This window comes from Microcaecilia unicolor, chromosome 4 (assembly GCF_901765095.1).
Source record: "Microcaecilia unicolor chromosome 4, aMicUni1.1, whole genome shotgun sequence".
NCBI lineage: Eukaryota > Metazoa > Chordata > Amphibia > Gymnophiona > Siphonopidae > Microcaecilia > Microcaecilia unicolor.
In genome coordinates, this window is record NC_044034.1 from 235,867,510 (window position 1) to 235,892,014 (window position 24,505).

Sequence of the window (24,505 nt, forward strand, 5' to 3'; positions counted from 1 at the left end):
GGGTTTAGAAAAGTTTTAGATACAGTCCTAAAACAAAAGTCCATAAGCCATTATTAAGATGGACTTGGGAAAATCTACTGCTTATTCCTGAGATAAATAGTACAAAATCTGTTTTACTCTTTTGGGATCTTGCCAGGTACATGTGTCCTGGAGTGGGCTTGAAGGACCTTTGGTCTGTTCCAATATGGGGATGCTTATATAGTTGTGTACTCCTAACCCTAGTTCTATGTATATCCACCAGCACTTAGAGATTTACAGGAGGGGTGTTCTCAGTTTGGCTTGACTGGTCCTTCAAAGTATATGTGCGCTACATATTTAAGAACAGCAGTGCATGTATATTCTGGAAATCTCCCCATTAGAATTTAGACTTGCTTCAAGTCACACATGTCAGTTTATTTATTAATTTGGATTTTGCTCACACGTTTTTCAGTATCTCATGGTGAGTTACATTCAGGAATTTCCCTGTCCCTGGAGGGCTCACAATGTAATTTTGGACCTGAGGCAATGTAGGGTTAAGTGACTTGCCCAAGATCACAAGGCACAGCAGTGGGATTTGAACTTGGCAGCCCTAGAGATCAAGCCAAGTTCTCTAACCACTGGTCTATGTCACAGAACCTGGGATGGTGAACCAATGGGCTGCAGCCAGGGTGCAGCAGACAAGTCCTCTGGGGAGGCGCAGAGCAGAGGTGAATCAGGCACCGAATACAAACAAGACACCAGACATGGCAAATAGACAGAGCATACTCAAGACATGCAACAAGCACCACCAAAAAAGGGAGATAGACCACTCAGGCGGGCCGCCAGGCTGATCTGGAACCCACTCATACAGAGTCCAAGCGTATGGACCTCACAGCCGAACTGGAACCGAATCATACCAGAGGGAAGGGAAAAGAAACAGAATGGAATCTCTTGAACAAGTACTACTCAAGCAGTGCATACACACTGCACTAAACAGAGCCACAAACAAAGGGTCAAAAGACCCTACACACAGGCACAAAGAAACTGAAGAGGAAAATACAACCCCACTTAGACTCACATGGTAGAAACCACAAGTAAAAGATAAGAAAACCACACAGGAATGCAGCACAGGACTGGGCTTAGAACCACAGCTATAGATGAATAGTCCTAACTAAGTCAAACAGACGTCACACAGACAGGTAGCTCAAGGCTGAGCTAGTAGTCCCAGCTAAACGGAAGAGCTGTCCACTCGTGCCACACAGAGAGGCAGCTCAAGGCTGAGCTGGTAGTCACAGCCAACAGAAGAACCACCCACTCAAACAGAATCAAACAGAGAGGATGCACAGGACTGTGCTAGTAGTCACAGCTAAACGAAAAAGCAACCCACTCAAACACAACCAGAAACCTCACAGAGAGGACTCAAACAGAAAGCACACAGGGAAAACTCAAGACAAGGCCACACAAAGGAACACTCACGGCTATGCCACACAGCACTCAAGGATAAGGGAAGCCACTTATGAAGGAACACTCTAAGCTATACCATACAGCACTCAGGGAAGAGGGAAGCCACTCAAAGGAATAAAGGGTGTGCCACTAGGCATTCAAGGAAAAAGGGAAGCCACTCATAGGAATACACTAGTCTGTGCCACACAGCACTCAAGGGAAAAGGAAAGCCACTCATAGGGACACTCAAGGGTAAAGGTACCACCTATAGGAATACACAAGGCTGTGCCACAGAGTCAAATAACAGACACTAGAGACAAAGGGAAACTCAAGCAAACAGGGAAAGCTGCCTTTACATACACAAATCAGATAAGGAGCAATGCTCACAAGAATCAGGAGTCAAACAGCAGACAAAGAGTTGAAGCGGGCTAAAGGGAAGGGCTGCTTCTAAAACACACCAGAAAGAAGCAGGGCTTACACTGCAGTCAAAGGTTTAAAGCAAACAAAGGGAAAAACAAACAATGTTCTTACCAGAACTCAGCCAGCACCCACAGCCAGGTAAGGTAAGGAAAGGCAGGCAGAGACTGAGCACACCCAGCTGTGCGGAAGCAAGGTAATCAAGGAAACACTCCTTTCCCTGACCAAAACCATGTCTCGTTTTACATGCGCTCAATAAAATTTAGGAGCAGTGCCTTACAGAATATGCTTATTATTTATGCATTTTCATGTATTTATATCTTATTTTTTTTGTTTGCTTATAGTGCACGTGACCCCTGATGCAGGCATTTTTTTTCCACTGAAACACGGTTCCCTGTCAGGTCCTTGACTTTTGCTGCCAATCCAATAAAGACTGATTTTTTTAAAATCTTATTTGGTGTCTGGAGGTCATTTGGCCCACTCCTTATTCTTGTCTTCCTTTTGTTCCAGAATTGTACGCAATAAATGAAGTCTCACCATAGTGTTATACAAGGGCATTATCACCTCCTTTTTCCTACTGGCCATTCCTCTCCATAAACACCTAAGCATCCTTCTAGTTTTTGCCGTATTTTCTATCTATTGGGCCACCTTAAAATCATTACATAAATCACACCCATGTCGAGCTCCTTTTTTCATGCACAAAAGCTCTTCACACCCTAAACGGTATCATTATTTTGGGTTTTTCAGCCCAAATGCATGACCCCACATTTTTTAGCATTAAATCTTAGCTGTCAAATTCTGAACTATTTGTCAAGCTTTACTAGGTCCTTCCTCATGTTATCCACACCATCAGGGGAGTGTACCTTATTGCAGATGTTAGCATCATCCGCAAAGAGGCAAACCTTACCAGACTACCCTTCAGCAGTATCACTTACAAAAATATTAAAAAGAACTGGGCCAAGAACCGAACTTTGCAGCACACCACTAGTAACGATCTCTTTCCTCATAAGAACATAAGTATTGTCATACTGGGATAGACCGAAAGACCATCAAGCCCAGCATCCTGTTTCCAACAGTGGCTCATCCAGGTTACAAGTACCTGGCAAGATCACAAAACAGTACAATACATTTTATGCTACAGTTAGTTACCACTACCCGCTTATCACCTTCCACTCAACTATAACCTAACCAAATCTGTCACTTTATAGCCAGTACCGAGGGCACTCAGTTTATTTATTAGTTGTATATGTGGAAATGTGTCAAAGGCTTTCTTAAAATGTAAATACACTACATCTAGCACTCTCCCTTGATCCAACTCCTGGTCTCCCAGTCAATTAAGTAAATCAGATTTGTCTGACAAGACCTGCCTTTAGTGAAGCCATGTTGCCTTGGGTCCTATAATCCATTGTATTCCAGAAACGTCACTATTCTCTGTTTTAAAAGTGTTTCCATTAATTTACTTACCACAGAAATCAGACTTCCAGGCCTGTAATTCCGAACCTCTTCCTTACTTCCGCTTCTCCAGACCTCTGGGATTGAAAAAGTCAGCCAGCGAAACACCTGAAATTCCCTAAGGGCTCCTTTTACTAAGCAGCGGTAAGCCTAAAACAGGCTTACCGCTCACTATAACGGAAGAATTACCAGGCTACTGCAGCAGCCCGGCGGTACTTCCCACCCCTACCGCGCTGTCATTTCCAGTGCTACAAAAATGTCTTTATTTTTGTATCGCTGGACTTTACCCGGCAGTAATCATGCAGTTCTGCATGCTGCCCAGTTACTGCCGGGTTAGCGTGGGAGCCCTTACCGCCACCTCAGTGGGTGGTGGTAAGGGCTCCCCCCAAAATGGCTGAGCGACAACTGCTTTACTTGCAGCCTGGCCATTTCCTGCAGGAAAGTGAGACCTTCCCTTTTACCAGCGCCGGCTACCTTTTGTCACAGCTTGGTTAAAGGGGCCCTAAGTTCAGTATACTCATATGTATGCCGTCTGGCACTATTACTTGATCCACTTTTACTTTAGCTAGCTCCTCACGAGCAGTGGGAATTGAGCCCAGTTGCCACTCCTCTACTCCCCATGAAGAGCATTGTAGTGTTTTCATATAAAATAGTTCCCTAAATGGAGCCAGGATTCATGCAGGAGAAATAAAGTAAAGTGAAATTATGAGGGTGGGGGTGAATATTTGCACAGCATTAACTATAAACACAGAATTATTATAAGATATTATTTGAACAAAAGATCTCTGTTACCATCAGCTCTAACTATTTTTCTTATGTATCTTTTGACAGTGATTTAATAGGCTTGGTTACATACCTCGACTGGGTTATGATCGTTGTTACAATCTGTTCCTGTATTTCTATGATGTTTGAATCGCCTTTTAGAAGAGTCATGCATGCACCTACATTACAGGTATCATTATTTATTTATTTATTGCATTTGTATCCCACATTTTCCCACCTCTTTGCAGGCTCAATGTGCCATCTGTAGACAGAAATATTTAGGGTAGCAACAGAGAGGGCAAGCTATGTATGAGGGGAGACAAGCTAAAGTGACATTTCTATGCTCACCACCAGATCACACACACCCTTGCCTTCATTTTTAAATTAGCAATAATATTAAGACACAGCACCTTCTATGCATAAACAAACTCTCCCTCTCCTCCCATGAGCCAGTTTCAGTTGCCCAATAAAGCTACCTTATAACTGATAGCATCATTCAACAAATTCTCTTCTATATAGGAGTGAAATCTGGATTCCTATAGGACTGGAAAGAATTTCAGTATAAACTCTGAACCTCTATATTCCCCAACAATGGAGCTATCCACCTTAAAGCTCACCACACAAAAAATATTCAATTTCTAATTATCACCTCAGAAACAGTACATGATCCTTCCAGTGTCAGACACTTTCCTTAAAGCAGATGGGCTTTTATTTGTGTGGTGACTATATAGGATGTGGAAACTAGTCTTGAGCATTTTTATTTTGTATGGCGAGGACCACGTTTGGTGGCCCTGTTCACAGAGCCTGTCTTCAAATAAAGAAAAACACTTTACAAATAACACAATACCGTACAAAAAGACACTTGTATAGCAAACGTACCACACTATAATAGCCCTAACTTCCAGGACTCAAACTATAGCAATGCTACCTATGAAAGGCAGCACTATAAATAGTACACTAGGCCCTAAAGCACCAAACACCCTACTACCAGGAAACTAGATCAAGCTGTTACAGGTTCCTACACAGACACTTTGGGGGCAATTCTATAACTGGGCACCTTCAGTTAGGCACACAGATGGTGTATGGTAGGAGCCGATTCTATAAAGGAACCTAGACACATAAGTTCCATTAAAGAATACAGTAAAATGCTGATTATCCAGACTATCGTCTGCAGGGGGTGGTCCGAATAATCCTAAATCCAGATAATTGTAATAATAAAATTGTTTACCAGAACAGTGGCGTAACTTAGATGGGCCCTTCCACAGCACGGCACTCCACAGCCCCCCCTCCCCCCCCCCGTAGATATAAAAAATATAAAAAACAATTATAGATTTTTTTCACCTATCCCAGCGCCTGCAGTGATTCAGTTGTTGCTGCCTGCACCGGCTCTGCAGGCTTCCATCGGTGGTCCCGGCATCTGACTGACCGTCGCTGAACCCTGTCCCCTCCCTGGTGTACCTTACAGGCATCCCTGGAGCCTTCAGTGATCCAATTGTTGCTGCCTGCGCCAGCGCCACAGGCTTCAATCGGCCGGGTCCCGCCAGACAGGAAATGATGAAAGCAAGGACGGGACTCGGCCAGTGGCACACAGGCACTCGCAATACATTGGAGCTTCATGGTGGCTTCTTTCTATCCACCTCCAGATGGTTCCACATCCTTCTGGTGAGCAATTTAAATTTTTCAACTATCTGTGGGAAATGGAGACTGGGGGGTGATGCTGGCCAGATAATTGGACATCCGGATGATTGGTGTTCGGATAATCGGCGTTTTACTGTATTAGCATAAGGGGCTATCAATGCAGCAAAAATTTAGGTGCTTGCACTCACACTAGTTATAGACCTGATTTAAGAAGGCACACCTAGATGTGGTAGGGAAGCTCATAACTTACAGTGTTTTATAAGTTATGTGTGTAAGTGGAAGCCCCGCCTATGTCCCACGCATGTGCAGCCCCAGTGTATGCCTTCCTTGCAAATACATGCCATATAAGTTAAGCGGGTATTTGTAAGATAGAACTTAAGTGCTATACTAGCATTTGCATGCATAAGTGTGCACATATGTATGTAAATACTAGTATTCTAAACATGTATTTACATAGTGTGTGCATTCATTTTAATGCCTAAGATATAGACTTGCCCTTTAGATGCTAGCAGAATCTTTCATCTCAAACATGCAGAACACAAACAGAACCTCACCAGACACAGAATAGAGAACAACAAAAAACATGCAGAAAAAAACTGAAATGAAAACCCCTTCCCCTTGAAAGAAGCCAGACTCTATAAGTAGTGCACTACTGGTAAAAGAGAAATAGGAATATTTTTCTCCTATTCTCTGCAAAATATACAAGTAGAAAAGAAATATATAATTCCCTAAGCAGACACATGCCAAGACTCAAAATGAATTAAATACATGTTTTTTCTTTCCCACTTTGTTGTCTGGGCATTTTATTTTTCTAATTGGGCTGGTCCCAGTCTTTTCCACTTTCCTTGTGTCAGTCATCTTCTAAATTCGTTTTTCAGTATCTCCTTTCCACATCTCTCTCCTCCTGTCTTCTTCCATTCTACACTGATCTTCTCTTTCATCTTTTTTTTTGGGGCTATTTCTTTTATGTCTGCTTCTCTACTCAGATTTTATTCTTCATTTTACCTGTCTCTCATCCTCCAGTCCTTAGTTTCTCTCTTTCTACTTCTCACCTACCAGCTTTCTACCTCCCACTCTCATCCCTCCCAAACCGTCAAATTATCCCCTCTCTCTTTTTCTCTCCTTTACCAGCCTGTTCTCCCTTTCTTTTACTCAATCCATCATTCTCTATTTCCATCTTCTGTACACACCATCCCCAAGCCCTCTTCTGCCTTCCTCTTATTCTCTCACCAGCCCCAGTTCCTTTCCTGTCACTCAACCCTCCTGAATCTAGGCCATTTGTTCTTATTTCTCTTACCTCCTACCCAGCTTCTTATTGCTCCTCTTTCTGTTTGCCTTTCCACAGTCCCATCTCTTAACACTGCTTGTCAGTCTCTTCCTAGGCCCTCCAGACACTCTTTCTTTCTTTCTTTCTTTCTTTCTTTCTTTCTTTCTTTCTTTCTTTCTTTCTTTCTTTCTTTCTTTCTTTCTCCATCCCACTAGACACTCTTCTCTCTCTCTTTTCACCACCATGTGCCTACCCACGCACTAGTACAGGCTCTTTCCACTTTCTCCATCCCATGAGAGTCTTTTCCTCCCCCACCCCTCAGACCTGATCCAAGCTGATTCCTCACCACAGTATGCAGCCTCATCAGCAGCAGGAGATATGTTTAATGAGATGTCATCTCCTGCTGCTGTGGGAGCAGTCCTGCGATAAGAGCTGCTAGATTTTGAAACTCTTATCATGAGACTGATCCCACAGCAACAGTAGATTACATTTCATTAAACACATCTCCTGCTGCAATGGAATGGCAACAGTAAGTTCAGGGCTGGCCCTAAGTGTACCTTTAGCCATGCGCTTCCCTGAAAGGGTGGCTCAAGGCCTCCCACCATGTCTAGCATCTCCCTTTCCATTCCTTACCCCTCCATAGTCCAGCATCTCCCCTTCCCTATCCCCCCAAGGGTGCCCAGCCTCTTTCTCCTTTCTCTCTCCTCTGTCTGAGGTGTCCAGTCTCTTCCCTACCACCTCTCCAAGGTGTTCAGCATCTCCAGTTCCCTTCCTCCCCCCTCCCACAAGGTAGTCAATATCTCCAATTCCCTCCTCTCCAAATCTCCCTCTGAGGTATTTATCTCCCATTCCTTCCTCTTCTCACTCCCCAAGGTGCTCAGCATCTTCCCTTCCTTCCACCCCGTTCTCTGCATCTCTCTCTCTCCTCCCCTCTCCTCAGGTGCTCAGCATCTTCCATACCCCCTCTCTTCCTTCTCCCCTCTGGGACAATACCAGTGCATCTAAAAAAAAATCATGCATCACAGTTGGCACAGGGCCAAGAGCATCTGCGCATGATCAAGACCTGCTGCATCCCACCTTCTCCAAAAATAGGAAATTGAAAGGGAGCAGAACTGGTGCATGTACAGATGCTGAAGGCTTCAAGCCGGCCATGATGAGTCTTTTGTGGATCAGCCCAACCATAGGAGCAATACCAATGCAGTACTGAGCAAGTCATTAAACTGGGCAGGGATACAGTTACCCTGAGCCACCGTGTATCGATACCTATGATCATTACTAGGTCAAAAGTTGCATACTATATAATTATTTAATAAATTATCCATTGCATGCAATTAATTCACAGATTTTGGCCTTGCTTTTCAGATTGCTGAATATGTATTTGTGATATTCATGAGCATTGAGCTTAATCTGAAGATTATGGCAGATGGCTTGTTTTTCACTCCAACAGCAGTCATAAGAGATTTTGGAGGTGTAATGGACATTTTTATATATCTTGTAAGTTGTGACATCTTAGTAAATTTTTATTGCATCTTTTACTGTTATAAAGTTAGCAGTATTTGTACTTGTCTTATTCGTCTAACACTAGATCATTTCTGATTTTGTGAAATGTCAAATGTTTTAACTTTATATGTGCTTAGAGAATTATGTTAGATGTAGTAAAATAAATAGCTAGGACAGTAAAGTCACCTGATTTGAGTTCTTGTAGTACATGAATTTCATAGTCCTAATTAAAGCTTTAACAATTAGAGCTTCGGGGGCAATAATCAGTCTTGGTTTTTTCTTACAAATTCCATTGGTGATTTTAATACATGAAGTTTTCCTTTCATTACTGCCTAATGAAAAATTACAAACAGAAATTTGCACACTCTTTTCTGTGGGTAATGTTTTCCATTGTATGCATATGGTCCTTGCCCTCTCCCCCAACACAACTCTGCCCCCAAGAATGTCTCAGAACAGAGCATGTAAAAGTTCATGCATTACAGGCATTATTGAACAACATGTATTTTTTTCTGCAGTGTCAGTGATTAGTAATAATAGAACCTATTATTGCGGGTAAAACATTGTTTTACCTGTAAAAATGATTTTGATTCTTGCCTTCCTTAGGCATGATTTATTATGAGTTAGTCCAATCTTAGGGTTTCGGATTATTAAATAAAGTAATAACAATATTTAATGAAGCTCAGTAGTGGAGCAGGATAGTCAACTGCACAAAGTTTATTTCTTTGTTCTCTTTCTGTTTCTGAAGAAAGCTGTGTTATGAAACTGATAATTGAGGTCAATGATAATAAAATCAAATAGGCAAAAGTAGTTGAATTAAAATAGCTGCTGTATTTTCTCACTGGCTAATTGAAACAGATGAAATTAAGTTCATTAGTTTATTGAAATGAAATGATACTTTTGATATTGTACTTACAACACAGAAACAGAGAAAATGACAGAAGATAAAGAACATATGGCTCATTAAGCCAATTTATCAATACCATCCATAATCCCTTCCTTGGAGATCTTATGTGCTTGTCCCAGGCTTTTTTGAAATCAGATGCAGTTTTTGTCTCCATCACCTTCAAAGGGGGGCCATTCCACGCATCCGCTGCACTGTCCGTAAATATTTCCTTCAAGTATTCCTAATCCTTTACCTTTTCACCTTCATCCTATGCTCCCTCATTCCAGAGCTTCTTTTCAATTTAAAGAAACTTGCCTCCTGTGCATTTATGCCATGGAGGCAGGGGCGGACTGACAAAGATCTGAGCCCCTGGGCAATAAGGCTCATGGGCTCCTCTCTGGATCCCCCAACTCTCTCTCCATCCCTCCAGATCCAAATCTCTATCCCCTCCCCAGATCCAACATCTTTTTCCCCCTCCCTCCCTCCCTCCCTCCAATGCAACATCTTTCTCTCCCTCCAACCTCCCTATCCAACATCTTTCTTCCAACATCTTGGCTAATACAATCTCAAAACAAAGTAACCATACCAAAACCCATTCACACATGGTATGGTTATTTTGTTTTGAGATTGTATTAGCCAAGAGATATTGGTACATTGATATTAAAGAGATACTGAATACTCAAAAGATGTATTTTCCTGGCAGGTAATGCTTCCTTTGTTTTTGAGTCCACCCCTGTGACTTCTTGACACCCATCTGTAAATTGTTTATTGAATTGAGCATTTTTGTTTTTGCTCTTTATACCCTCAAGTTCTTTTTATGGATCATAGCTACCTTCATATTACATTGAATCTCAGGTACAGGAGGTATTGCATTACATTTTATTTATTTATTTATTTATTTATTTATTTATTTGCTGCATTTGTATCCCACATTTTCCCACCTCTTTGCAGGCTCAATGTAGCTTACATTATACCGCAATGACAGCTGTCATTGTAAGAGAATAATAGAGTATTGTTACAATTAAGGTACATTAGTTGTCAAGGGAGTTGGGAGTGAAGAAATAGAACGTATCAGATATGCATAATGTAATACAAACTATAGTGTAAATAATAACAATATGATTAAAGGAATCAAATTAAGGAGTTCAATATTGAATTAGTTCTGATGCAGATGTGATGGAAAATCTTTTATGAAGGATTCATATTGTAGGTCTCGTTAAATAATTTAGTTTTCAATGACTTCCGGAAGGCTATCAAGTCACGGGTTGTTTTCAAGTCTTTCGGAAGTGCATTCCAACGTTGCACGCTGATGTAGGAGAAGCTTGATGCAAACAATGACCTATATTTAAGTCCTATATTAAGTCAATAGACAACTTTCTCTTCTTACTGAATGTAATTATGCCCTCAGCACTCATTCTATTACATTATGTTTTATGTCATGACTTGTCTCACATCAAATAGAACGTCAATCTCTGCCATGACTAGTTCATTTTTAGTAACTTAGTAGATGACGGCAGAGAAAGACCTGCATGGTCCATCCAGTCTTCCCAACAAGATAAACTCATATGTGTTACTTTATGTATATACCTGGCCTTGATTTGTATCTGCCATTTTCAGGGCACAGACTGTAGAAGTCTGCCCAGCACTAGAATCATCTCCCAACCACTAGCCCCGCCTCCCACCACCGGCTCTGCTACCCAATCTCTGCTAAGCTTCTGAGGATCCATTCCTTCTGAACAGGATTCCCCATTATGTTTATCCCACGTATTTTTGAATTCCGTTACCATTTTCATCTCCACCACCTCCCGTGGGAGGGCATTCCAAGTATCCACCACTCTCTCCGTGAAAAAATACTTCCTGACATTTTTCTTGAGTCTGCCCCCCTTCAATCTCATTTCTATTACTACTACTACTTATCATTTCTAAAGCACTACTAGACGTACGCAGCGCTTTACACTTGAACATGAAGTGTCCTCTAGTTCTACCGCCTTCCCATCTACGGAAAAGGTTCATTTGCGGATTAATACCTTTCAAATATTTGAACGTCTGTATCATATCACCCGTTTCTCCTTTCCTCCAGGGTATACATGTTCAGGTCAGCAAGTCTCTCCTCATGCTTCTTGTAACGCAAATCCCATACCATTCTTGTAGCTTTTCTTTGCACCGCTTCAATTCTTTTTACATCCTTAGCAAGATACGGCCTCCAAAACTGAACATAATACTCCAGGTGGGGCCTCACCAACGATTTATACAGGGGCATTAAAACCTCTTTTCTTCTTTTCCTCTCTCTGTATAGCCTAGCAACCTTCTAGCTACGGCCACCGCCTTGCAACACTGTTTCGTCGCCTTAAGGTTGTATCCTGGAATGTCCAGGGACTCAGACACCCTATAAAAAGGAAGATTATGTTGGCCCTCAAGAAAATAAGGGCTATGGTAATTCTCTTGCAGAAAACATGCCTACCTGACATCAAACATTTTGTATCCGGTTCTAACTGGATTACTGAATACTGTTATTTTTGCTGTCTCTTGGGGAAAAAGATGGTTTAGCCATGTTGTTCAATAATAAAGGTTCAAATTAAGCAAGAATTGAAAGATGATGAAGGTAAATGGCTAATACTCCATGTTCTCATTAACAACAACAAATTGATCTTGGTAAATATTTATGCTCCAAATAAAGGTGAACCTGATTTTTTTTCGCTCCCTAGCAGAAAAACTTACAGAATGTGCTCCTATTCCCATCATCCTAACAGGAGATTTTAATATGCCTCTAGATACTTGGATAGACAGACAGTCAAAATCAATATACCAACCTCCTAGAGCACACGCTGTCCTCCTTTCCATAATGGAGAAATTCAATCTAATTGACTCTGGAGACATCTAAGTCCAGATTCTATAGAATACACCTTCTTCTCTGCTCCTCATCAGAGCTACCTTTTTGGAGACTTTAATACCCAGCTTTAATGGAAGATCAATACAAAAAGAGGATACAGGAATTTATTACTAATTTTTTCATATGGAATCAAGCCCCTGAATCTATCCTATTACGGTCTGGGAGTCCTTTAAGGCCTCTCCCAGAGGATAATTTATTGCTATAGCTGCTCATCTTAATAAATAATGGTATCAACTCTTATCTGAACTTGAACAAAACATTAAATATATCACTTCTTTCCCCCTCTTAATTCCATTTACCAGCTCAAGTACAAATAGAATAAAATTTGGAGTGATAAAGCTGCAAATGAACTTTTCCTCCGAAATAGAACATTTTCAGAACAAAACAAATTGAGTCGCATGTTAGCTGATTATTTGATAAGAAAACTACTAAAAATCGAAATACTACTAATTAGACAAACTTTTCCCCAAATTAATCTCACCACAACGAGTAATATTTTACAAGCTATCAGAATCAGTTTACTCCCCAACAGAACTAGACAACTACCTGCCTAATATTTCCTTACCATTGTGGAGAGCTCAACCTCTTTGCAAAGTCCTATGACAGAGCAGGAAATACAGGAAGCTATTAAACAACTAAAAAGTAATAACGCTCCAGGCCCAGACAGCTTCCTCGTGAGTTTTATAAGATGTTCAGTAAAGAACTGGCTACCAAATTATTATCCTTTTTTAATGCACTTGAAGAAAATAACATTTCTAATAGGTTCTCCAAGGCTATTACCATAATACTACCCAAACCAAATAAAGATCCCACCTTGGTTTCTAATTATAGACCAATACCTTTATTAAATGTGAATTATAAACTTTTCCCAAAACATTTGTCCAAATAAGTTCTGTTATTCACCTGAACCAAGTTGGCTTCATAAAAGAATGATTAATTACAGATGATGCCCAATTATTCCAAAAGATCGCCATAATGGCTAAATCCATACCCCATCCTATTATATCTATGGCTGTAGACGCTGAAAAAGCATTTGACATAGTGGAGTGGAACTTTATGTTCAACATCCTTAAAAAAAAATTGGTGCTCCAGCTTCCTATAGCAATAAAGTTAAAGATATAGTAGAATTGGAAAAGGTACAGCGAAGGGCGACGAAAATGATAGTGGGGATGGGACGACTTTCCTATGAAGAGAGGCTGAGAAGGCTAGGGCTTTTTAGCTTGGAGAAGAGACGGCTGAGGGGAGATATGATAGAAGTGTATAAAATAATGAGTGGAATGGATCGGGTGGATGTGAAGCGACTGTTCACGCTATCCAAAAATACTAGGACTAGAGGGCATGAGTTGAAGCTACAGTGTGGTAAATTTAAAATGAATCGGAGAAAATTTTTCTTCACCCAACATGTAATTAGACTCTGGAATTCGTTGCCGGAGAACGTGGTACGGGCGGTTAGCTTGACGGAGTTTAAAAAGGGGTTAGATAGATTCCTAAAGGACAAGTCCATAGACCGCTATTAAATGGACTTGGAAAAATTCCACATTTTTAGGTATAACTTGTCTGGAATGTTTTTACGTTTGGGGAGCGTGCCAGGTGCCCTTGACCTGGATTGGCCACTGTCGGTGACAGGATGCTGGGCTAGATGGACCTTTGGTCTTTCCCAGTATGGCACTACTTATGTACTTATGTACTCTATACATATCCAACTGCACAAATTCTTGCAAACAATTCTCTCTCCAAAGTTCTAGCCCTTCAAAGAGGAACACAAAAAGGATGTCCCTTATTCCCCTTGCTCTTTAATCTGGCATTAGAACCACTACTTACTATAATTAGATCAAATTTTCAAATATAGGGCATCACTCTTAATAAGACTAAAATTAAAGTGGCAGCATATTTTTTTTCCAATCCCAAAACCTGTATCTCAAGATTCCTACATATTGTTGATAATTATTCTGAGTTTTCTGGATACAAAATTAATAAACGAAAACCAGAAATAATTCCCTTCAATATTTATGTAACCACAGACATAGGTTCTGAATTTGGTCTTCTATAGTCTTCTACAGGTTTTTGATATTTAGGCCTAGGTTTATTAAAGGAGGCTAACTTAAAAAAAACTTCTTCAAATAATAAAAGAATTAACTGGAGTCCATTGTATTTAACATAGTGGGGGAGGCTTGAAGGTATCAAAATTACAGTGGCGTAGGAAGGGGGGGCGGTGGGGCAGTCCGCCCCGGGTGCATGTCGCTGAGGGGGTGTCGGCTCCGCTGGTTCCCTGCTCGCTTTGCCCCGGAACAGGTTATTTCCTGTTCCGGGGCAGAGAGAGCAGGGAACCAGCGGAGCCGACACAGCTCCCAGCAACGTGCAGTCGGGGTGGATCGGCCCTACTGCTCGTCCCTCACCGCTTTGCAATGTAAGTACGCGCTCCGGGGGGGTGCGCTCCAGAGGGGGGAGGGTGCGCCGTGCTGCACCCGGGGGGGGGGGGGGGGTGCAAAGGTGACCCGCCCCGGGTGTCAGCTGCCATCGCTACGGCACTGCAAAATTATACAATCAATTTCATTTTCAGCATGTTACTAATACTTTTTCTAACTACTTTATGTCACCATATAGACACGTTGCTATCTTAATTTTTATGGGGCTCTAAGGTACCAAAGATTGCTCTTAAAATACTAAAACAAACATAGATCATTTATTGCTCAACAAGCCTGTTATTGGATTTCGGCACCTTCAACTTGCACTCCAATATTGTTTCAATTAGAAAAAGAATTATGGCAGAATTACTTGCTAAATAATCATTTGCCTTTTTTCTTACCTATACATTTAGTCTCTGATCCAATTATAACTGCTTCTCATGAATGTCTCTTGCAGTGGATAATTTAATGGAAGTCACAAGTGCAGCTTCTGTACACTCTGGTGTCCTTTTCCAAAGGCATGCTAGTGTTTTTAGCGTATGCTGAAAATAAGTGTGTGCTGAACGCTAGAGATGCTTATACATTCCTATGGGTGTCTCTAGCATTTCGTGCTAAAAACGCTAGCGCACCTTGTAAAAGACACTCTCTATGCTCTGGAGCAATCCACACCTCAAAATAAATAAACCCATTTTTCTAGCCTGAATAGTATAATCACGGTATCTGGCTGTTAGATTACATAATTAAAGAAGATCAATTAACTTTTTTTCAATCATTACACTAAAGCACTTGCAGCATCACACAACATTTCTGGCAGCAAGTATGGAAACTGTTTCCTCAGTCTTGCATATTCATCAACCACTCTCCATAGGTATTGTCATTTTTGGATCACTTTCTATAGATCTAAACTTGGATAAGTATGATACCAAGCTACTACATGTATTCTTAGCCTTAGCTTTAAAAACAATATTGCATAATTGGAAAGATAATTCTCATCTTAATATACATTTCTGGTGGCAATCTGTGCTATAAGTTCACAAATTTGAAATATCACTAAGGGCCTGTTTACTAAGGTGCGTTGGTGTTTTTAGCGCACCTACACTTAGCGCATGTGCTAACCATGTAGACGTCTATAGGGACATTGTAAGCACATACATGGTTAATGCGCATTAAAAATGTTAATGCGCCTATAATACTGCTTAGTAAACAGGGCCCTAAGTGAAAAAAGGGGATCCCTCTTATCAACCTCCAAAGTATGGGCCAAGCTTGATCAATATTTATCTCCTACATAGATTATGTCCTTACCAAAATTGGATATTAGTTTCCCCTTGTGATCTTCAGTCTGATTGGATTCCCCAATAGAGCATACTATGAAGTTACAGTTTTAAACTAATGGCTTAATCTTGACTTCACTGTTGTACCTATACATTACCTGCATGTTATACTACATTACTTGTTCATTACCTGCATATTATTTATATTACCTGCATGTTATTCTATCTTACTGGAATGCTATTACTCTTTTCCTTCTCCTTTACTTGTTGTTGTTAATGTTATATACCTTTTTACATAAATAAAATTACTTGGACTTTAAACAAAATAGGATAAAACCCTCAGGCTGACCACATCTGTAGTCAGGCAGACTGATATGTGGCAGGTGTAGTTCTGACCTTTCCAGAGAAGCTAGAAGTTGTAGGAAACTGGTAGAACAGAAGGAGTGTCCAATATAAATAATGGGAGACCAAGGTTTCAACAGAATTCTCCTCTGACTATAAACCGGTACTTCACATTGGAGCAGTGTCTTAGGTTTTATAGCTCCTGGCCCCTGACCTTCCATCAGCTAGGGAGTACCTTCCAGCTAAGCCTTATCAACTTAAGTTTCAGAAAATAATAAGCCTTTAGCTTTGTCACCCAGACCTGTACTGGGGCCTCAATGATCAAATTCCCCGTGCTGTTCCATACAGTGCTGAAAAATTAATGCGGGAACAGTGCAGGGAATTAAAGCCCTGATGATCAAAACTAATAGCATGCAAATTTAGGCACGCTATTAGTTTTCATCATCTTGCAGCCCCCCAACCTCTCATCCCCAACAGAAACCCCCATAAGCCCCTCCCTGACAGAGAGAGTCCAAGTGGTCTAGTGCCCCCCCCCCCCCCCGATCCTTCTTCCGTACCTCGAAGTGCACTCCTGTCCTTGCTTCCGAGACAGGAGTAGCCTTCGGGAGGTCTCCTGGAGGGTGGACCCTCGAGTAATCTTCCCCCCCTCCCAGGCAGAACCACAGGCAAGAAAAACTCTGGCTACCAAATAAGTACTAGACTTAATAAATGTTTATTCAAATAGTCAAAGAAGCCAATAAGTAATTATTGAAATATTAAAAAATAAAATCCCAATAGAGTATAATATGTAGCTAATAAAAAAACAGAGTTTTCCCTGAGAGCTATCAATATGTCCACTTGCTAATGTAGACACACTGAGGCTCTTCATCCTCAGTTCTGTTTTCTCTTATATACCTTTTCTTCCTTTCTTTATTATCTTAATTACCCTTCCTATCTAATGAATATGCATCTTTCCAGAACATTCTATTTCCTTCTATGATGAATCCTGTTCCAGCACTTTCTACCATCTTCCAACTCCTCTTATTGGTTCCTTTATTGCATGGACAGTTTAAGGCCTGTCATGTAGATAAGCATAAGTTTTTATTACATAATGGGTGACCTATGTCCCAGTTATGCATAGTCACCAAGATAGTGCCCATGCCCTCTTGCTAAAGCTACAGTTTCACCCAAACCCATTTACTTCTCCTTTGATTGTTTATCTGGATACTGCAGATGTACTTAGTCATAGGAGTCTCTGGCTCTTGGTTGCTGACAAGCAACTTATCACAAGATAGCATAGGTCAAATGTCAAAACACAAATTTCTACAGCCTTAGAAGGGTAGTTATTAAAAAAAACACATTTATAGCTGTCTTGCAATTTCAGGTCTGCTCCCAGCTCAAGAAATGCAAGATGGTTATACTAAAACAAAATGCTAGAAATACGGAGGGTTTGCACCTTGCCGTGGCCTCTGTGATATACAGAGATGGAAGAGGGAGTAGTACTCCCTCCTTCTTCTAGCACCACCTTCAAACTCCAAGAGAATTTCTCTCGTATATGGTAGGGAAGCCCTTCCTAGCGAATCCCAGGATGCACTGGACAAGGCAGGGCGCCGCCATTTTGGAGGCAGAGCTGGAAGTAGGACGGAGTTCCATTCCTCCTCCATCTCCTCAAGGTATGGGGCAAGGTTAGGTGGGCAGTAGACCACCAGGGGGGCTGGAGATCCACCGGACCTCCCTGTCTGGGTAGGTTTGGAGGGCATCTGTCAGGGTGGGGTTGGGGAGGCTAGAGTTCCTTTGGACCTCCAGCCCCCTGTGTCAAGTGGCTTGTGGGCAGTTCAAGAACAATTTAAGGCTGATAGATGGCACAATCCATTGTCACCTCAGCAGGAGTCCTAAAGGGTCCCAGTACAGTTAACAGGATCCTAATTAAGGATATTGCCTTTGAGCTCAGAGTCTCAGGGTCTCACTACTGCTGCCTACATATTGTAAATGATAAAAGATGAACTAATAATCTTGTAAAATGGGGCTGATAATCCTATCTGCACCTTACAGAAAGATTAAAAAAGAGGAAAATATATTTGATCCATGCCACCCCTATGATAGGACTTATGGGTAAAGAAGGTAAAGCCCTTTTGTTTCACAAGAAGGGGATACAACTAATACACATTGTAAAAACTGTTATTTTGTTGATGCATTGTCACACAAGACTGTTTGAATGCCTTTGAAATTCACAGATTAAATGTTGATTCATAACAACAGATTTGGAATTGGCTAAATTATTGAGTGTACAAGAGTCTGGCCTCCTGGATTTATCCAGTCCCTGTCTTGGTCCCAATAATTAATAAATCTATTTGTGTTCGAATGCATCATATGTGGGGATATGTGTTCAGACCATGAAAGGCCAAATAAAGGCCACACAGCCGAATTCATAGCCACTTGAAGTGCCTGAAGTACTCTAAGTGAGGTATTACCAGAGACTTATACAGAGGCACTATCACCTTCTTTTTCTTGCTGGCCATTCCTCTCTTTGTGCATCCTTCTGGCTTTTGCCATTGCCTTTCTGGCTACCTTAAGATCATCAGGTATGATGACCCCTAAGTCCCACTCTTCTTTTATGTCCAGAAGTATGCCAGTCCCTATGCAGTAACACTCCCTCGGGTGTTTGTAGCGCTAATACATGACCATGATTTTTTAAGTATTAAGTCTTAGCGGCCAAATTATGGACTGTTCTTCAAGCTTCACTAGATCCCTTCTCGTGTTATCTACTCCATCAGGGGTATCTACCCTATTGCATATTTTGGTATCATCCGCAAAGAGGCAAACCTTACCAGACTGCTTTCAAAAATGTTTAAAAAGAACTGGATTAAGAACTGTTCCTTGAGCCACAACACTGGCACCACCCTTTTCCTCAGAGTGAATTCCATTTACCACTACTTTTTGTTACCTTCTACTCACCAGTTCCTAACCCAGATAGTCACTGTACAGTCTGTACTAAGGGCATTCAGTTTATTTATATCACTTATGCATAATTGTTTCAGAGGTTTTACTAAAATCAAAATACACCACATCAAGCATTCTCCCTTGATTCAACAGTCTGGCCACCTAGTCAAAGAAAACAATGGTGCCTCAGGTCCTGTAATCCACTGAATGTGGCAAACCTTACTATTCCCTAAAGGGCCTATCTTTCCCAACCTCCGCCTTACTTCTGCTTTTGTGGAGAAAGACCAATCTGCCCTTCTCCAGTCCTCTGAAACCACTTCTGTTTCTAGAGAAGAATTGAACAGGTCAGACAGGAAAGCTGCCTGATATTCCCTAATTTTCTTCAGTACCCCTGGATGTATTCCTTCCAGTCCCATCACTTTGTTTACCTTTAGTTTAGCTAGCTTCTAACGAACAAAGTCTTCTGAAAATTGTTCAAGGCCTACTACATTTCCATTCATATTTGTGTTTGTCTTTTGTGGTCCTTCTCCCAGCTCTTCATCTGTAAACACAGGACAGAAATATTTATTAAGCAATTCTGCCTAATCCTTATTATTATTATTTAATTCTTGTATCCCTCTGTTATCCAAAAAAACAAGTTTTGGTTCAAAGTGGTTTACAGTTTCACAGTTAGCAGGTTACAATGATGTGATGCAGTTACAAATGGATCAACTGGTTTGCAATTTTACAGTAAGCGAAGTTATGGTGCTGTTTTACAGTTACAAAGTGGTGTGGTGCACTCATCAGCTTCTATGTATTCCTCCCCTTCACCTTCGAGTTTCACAACACCACTTTTTTATTTCTTTGTATCACCAACACATCTAAAAAAATGTCATGTTCTTCCATTGCATTGTATTGGCTATTTTTTCTTCTATTTTCATTTTTGCTTTCCTGGCTATTTAACCAGCTTCTTTTAGCTTTTCCAGTATTGTCACCTGTCTTCCTCTTTCTGGGTCTCTTGTGCTATATGAAGGCTAATATCTTTTTTATTACCTTTTCAGCAACTACTTTTTAGAACCAAAGCAGCCTTATTTTCCTTTTCCTTTATTTACTTTCCTTACAAAAAGTTTTATTGCCCCTAAAATAGCTGCTTTCAGTTTTGCTTGCTGCTTTCCTACTTCTAGATGTTTCCATCCAGCTAACATTTCCTTCAGATAATTCTCCATCTCAACAAATTTAGTTTTTGTGAAGTCTAAAACCTTCACCTTTGAGTGAACCCTTTCCACACTTGTCTTAATATTGAACCATGCCAGATGATCACCCACTATAACATCAGAAACACTCTCCCTGTTCGTAAGCACTAAGTCCAGTATGGCCCCATCCTGTGTGGGTTCCATTACCACCTACTGGAACAGTTTTCCCTGTAAAGAATCTAGGATCTCCCTACGTCTAAAAAACCCTGCAAAAGGGATACCCCAATCAACATCTGGCATATTAAAATCACCTTTTAATAGTACTTCCCCTTGCAAAGTTATATTTTGAATGTCCACTTCTGTGAAGAAACCTGTATATCACACCAATGTAAATACATTTTCCATTCTCTCTTTCCAGGCTGACCTACAGTGCCTCTTCCTTACCCCATAAGTTCTATAATTATTTCACTATAATGTTATCTTTAATATATAATGCCATTTCCCCCTTCCCCTCCCTTTCTTCCTACCCTGTCTTTCCTGAACAGATTATAGCCTGGTATAACTATATCCTAGTCATGGTTCTCTATGAACTGTGTTACCATGACCGCCACTAAATTCAAATTAGCCTCTTCAATCACAGCCTGTAGATCCAGAACCTTATTTCCCATACTATGTGCATTAGTATACATTGCTTTCCAGATGTTGCCTCCTTTTCCCATTTGTGTAGTTGTATTTAATGTTTCACTTACCTGAGGGCTTATATTTACCTGGAGGCATTGATCATCCAGCCCCAATGATTTTAGTTTAAAGCCTTCTTCAATAGATTAGCCAGTCTGCTGCTGAAAACACTTCTTCCCTTCTTTGATAGATGGACTCCATCATCTGCTCAGAAACCCTTGGAAAATCATACCATGGTCAGGAAGCCAAAATGCGCTCGATGACACCATCTGCACAGCCATACACTCATTGCCAGGATACAAGTTTCTTCCTTGAGCTTTAACCTTGACAGGTTGGATTGATGAGAACACCATCTGTGCACCTATTTGCAAGGCCATGAAGTCATTTTTGACACATTCTTTGGGTATCATTTTTGTCAACATAGATGAGCAACATCAGATAATAGTCAGTAGGCTTGATGAGTCTCTTAGCAATATCTCAAATCTTGGCACCTGGCAACCAGCACATCTCCTGGGACGTCAAGTCTGGTCAGCAGATGGATGCCTCTCTATCCCTTCATGGGAGATCACTGACCGCCACTATCTTTCACTTCCTAGTGGTACTGATCCAGCAACTTTGGGTTTTTGAGCTTTTCCGCTGTCCAGTTCCTGGGATTCTTTCACCTTCTTCAGCTCTAGGGCTGCATACCTTAAATGTGCCCCTCCAGGGCGGTGAAAATGTCTTCTGTACATGAATGTACCAGGAACAGGATTTGGAAAAGTAAGTAATTACATCTAAAAATCTAAGGGGCATACTTACTGAAGCGTGCTAAGACGTTAGCATGGAATTTAGCACATGCTAACCATTAGTGCAGCCAGCAGGCTAAAAATCCAATGCTAGCTGCTTTTCATGGGCTGGGGATTGGGATTTAGGCCACACTACAGTACTGACACAGTTTTAACAGCTGTTTTAAACGAGATCTACCCCTACCTTGACAAACACAAAGTTGTACTTGCAATATCCCTTGATCTCAGCTGCATTCAATTTGGTAAATCATAATTTTCTATTGGTGCACCTATCCTCCTTAGGTATTGGTGGAATAGTTCTAGCATCGTTTACTTCTTTTCTGTCTAATCACTCTTATAAGCTTATTACCTCTTCTTCTAAGCTTCTCCACACCCTCTAACTTGCGGTGTGCCACATGGATCAGTCCTGTCACCTCTCCTCTTCAACTTATTTCTGAGTCCTCTTGCTACACTGATCCAATCAACTTGAGTGTCTTTTCATTTCTATGTCAATGATTTTTTTTTCTGCTGTATCCTACTAATCTATTTAACCCAACTCTTGTTCCTTTCCAAGATTGTCTAGCTCTAGTCTCCAGTTGGTTAACTATCTGCAAATTGGTGTTAAACAAAGAAAAAACAGTGGCATGTTGGTTCACTGGTGGCCATTTCACATTTACCATCCCTTTGACTCTCTTTAGGACTCCTATTTGCCTGGTAGAATTGTTTCTTTACTTGGGAATTATCCTGGATTCCGGTCTTAATTTCTCTACTGAAATCTCTAGCCTATGTAAATCCAGTCATTTGTGTTCAATTTGTAGATATTTTGATCAAGGCACATTTCACTCTCTTATACTGTCTTTATTGATAACTAGGCTTGATTACATTAACATTGTCTACTTAGGTTGCTCTCGCTCAAATTTGAAGAAGCTTCAGTCAATACTAAACATGGCTATTAAACTCATATGTCACACATGAACAGTTGACCATGTTTCTCCCCTGGCTTCCAATACAAAAATGCATTTCATTCAAACTCATCAGGCTTGTTTTAAAGGCTGATAGAGTCAGTCTTCCTGACTGTCTCTATGCTCTCACAATTCCCTATTCCCCAGCACAACTCCTTCGCTCAATAAACAACCATCGTCGTGTCCTTCCACATTTTAAAGCAGCTCAACTTGAATCCACCTACCATCATGCATTTTTTTTGTAGCTCCTGCCCAATGGAACTCCCTCCCATTACTTATATGGTCTAAACTTTCCTTTAAGAACTTTAAAAAAGCTCTGAAAACCTGGCTTTTTAAACAGGCTTTTGATTAATTACTTAAAGATTGAAATTGTTGGGTTGTTGTGTCTCACTGTTAAATCCTCCCCTCTCCCCAGGCCTTGCACTATATACTGTCCTCCTGGCCTCCCCCCATCTTATCTATTTACCCTTCATCTTCGATTGTGCTACTGCTGAGTATCCTATCAAATATTGTTGTTCTTTTCTGTTTTTAGCCTTTAAACCGCCCAGATCTGCAAGTTAGCTGGGGCGGTATAGTAAGTGCAAATAAACTATATAGTTGTAAACTGCATATTTTAGTTAGCACATGGTAAATAGCAAATGCTGTCATACTGTCACTTGTGGAATCAGTGTAGATTCTCTTAACACTTCCTTGGGCGTCTCAGTGAGTACTGCCAGCTGATTTCTACTTTGAGCTAAAAACAAAAAACGCTACTTCAGCTTAGTAAAAGCCCCCCCCTAAGTGCACCCTCAGTTACTGTGAATAAACATAATGTGCAATAAGGAACTTTCCTGTGTAGCAACTGCAGGGGACATGCTGGACACATTGCCAGGAGTTATCACACAGCCTTTGCATTTACCACATGTTAATTCTGGCTGTTAAAGACATGGTAAGGGCAAAAAAAAATTTTTACCACATTTTAGTAAACAGACCTAAAACTTAACTTCACCTCTTGATGTATAATTAATTTTTTGCATTAACTGGTTAATACAGATCACATGATATAACACAACTTGCATTAAACCATTTGAATATTCATGTGCTTCTATGCATGCATTTTATGTAAAACAGCTTATTTACCTTTCTCTGTTTATTTTATTTATCATTATTAGCGAGACAAGAGCTTGTGACTAATACTGTTTTAATATATATAGGGGAAGGGATGGGATTTAGCTCATTCCTTTTCTCAGTTGTAACTCAAGGTGAGCAACTTTTCAACAAGTAGTTTCCTGTCCCCAAAGTGCTTTCAGTCTAAGGGCCTTTTTTATCAAACCACGCTAGCAGTTTCCAAATGGCAATGCTGACGGAGCCTGTTCAAAGTGAATGGGCATTGTCGGCAGTACCGCACTGGAGCCGCTAGTGTAGCTTGATAAAAGAGGCCCTAAATTTGTACCTAAGTTTGTACTTAGTCAGGACCACATGAAACTGTAGTGGGATTTGAACTTGGCTTCCCTAGGTCATAGCCTGCTGCTCTAACCATTAGGCTATTCATCCACCTCATTCCACCCAAATGCAAGCTTTTAAAAATATTAATGCATTCAAGTACTTTTATAAGTAGTTCCCTGTATCTCTGAAAAGATTTACTTGATTTCTATCACTATTTTGGTTACTACAACCTGTGCTTCTATATCAAAGTTGTAAAAATGTAAGTATATAAGGCCTATGTTTAAAAGGCAAAATAGGTGCCTATCCAGCTTATAATCGAAAGACAAAAACGCCTATATTGCGACCTAAATCGGGAGA

The 24,505-nt window shown here is 40.8% G+C and overlaps 1 protein-coding gene across 1 annotated transcript in view; it reads left to right on the forward strand.

The window, feature by feature from the left end:
* Positions 1–24,505, forward strand: part of NALCN (sodium leak channel, non-selective) — a 690,956-nt gene that overhangs the window by 448,017 nt on the left and 218,434 nt on the right. The window contains 2 exon segments of the mRNA XM_030201343.1: positions 4,102–4,222; positions 8,300–8,431. Coding sequence (XP_030057203.1) covers positions 4,102–4,222; positions 8,300–8,431 — 253 coding nt within the window.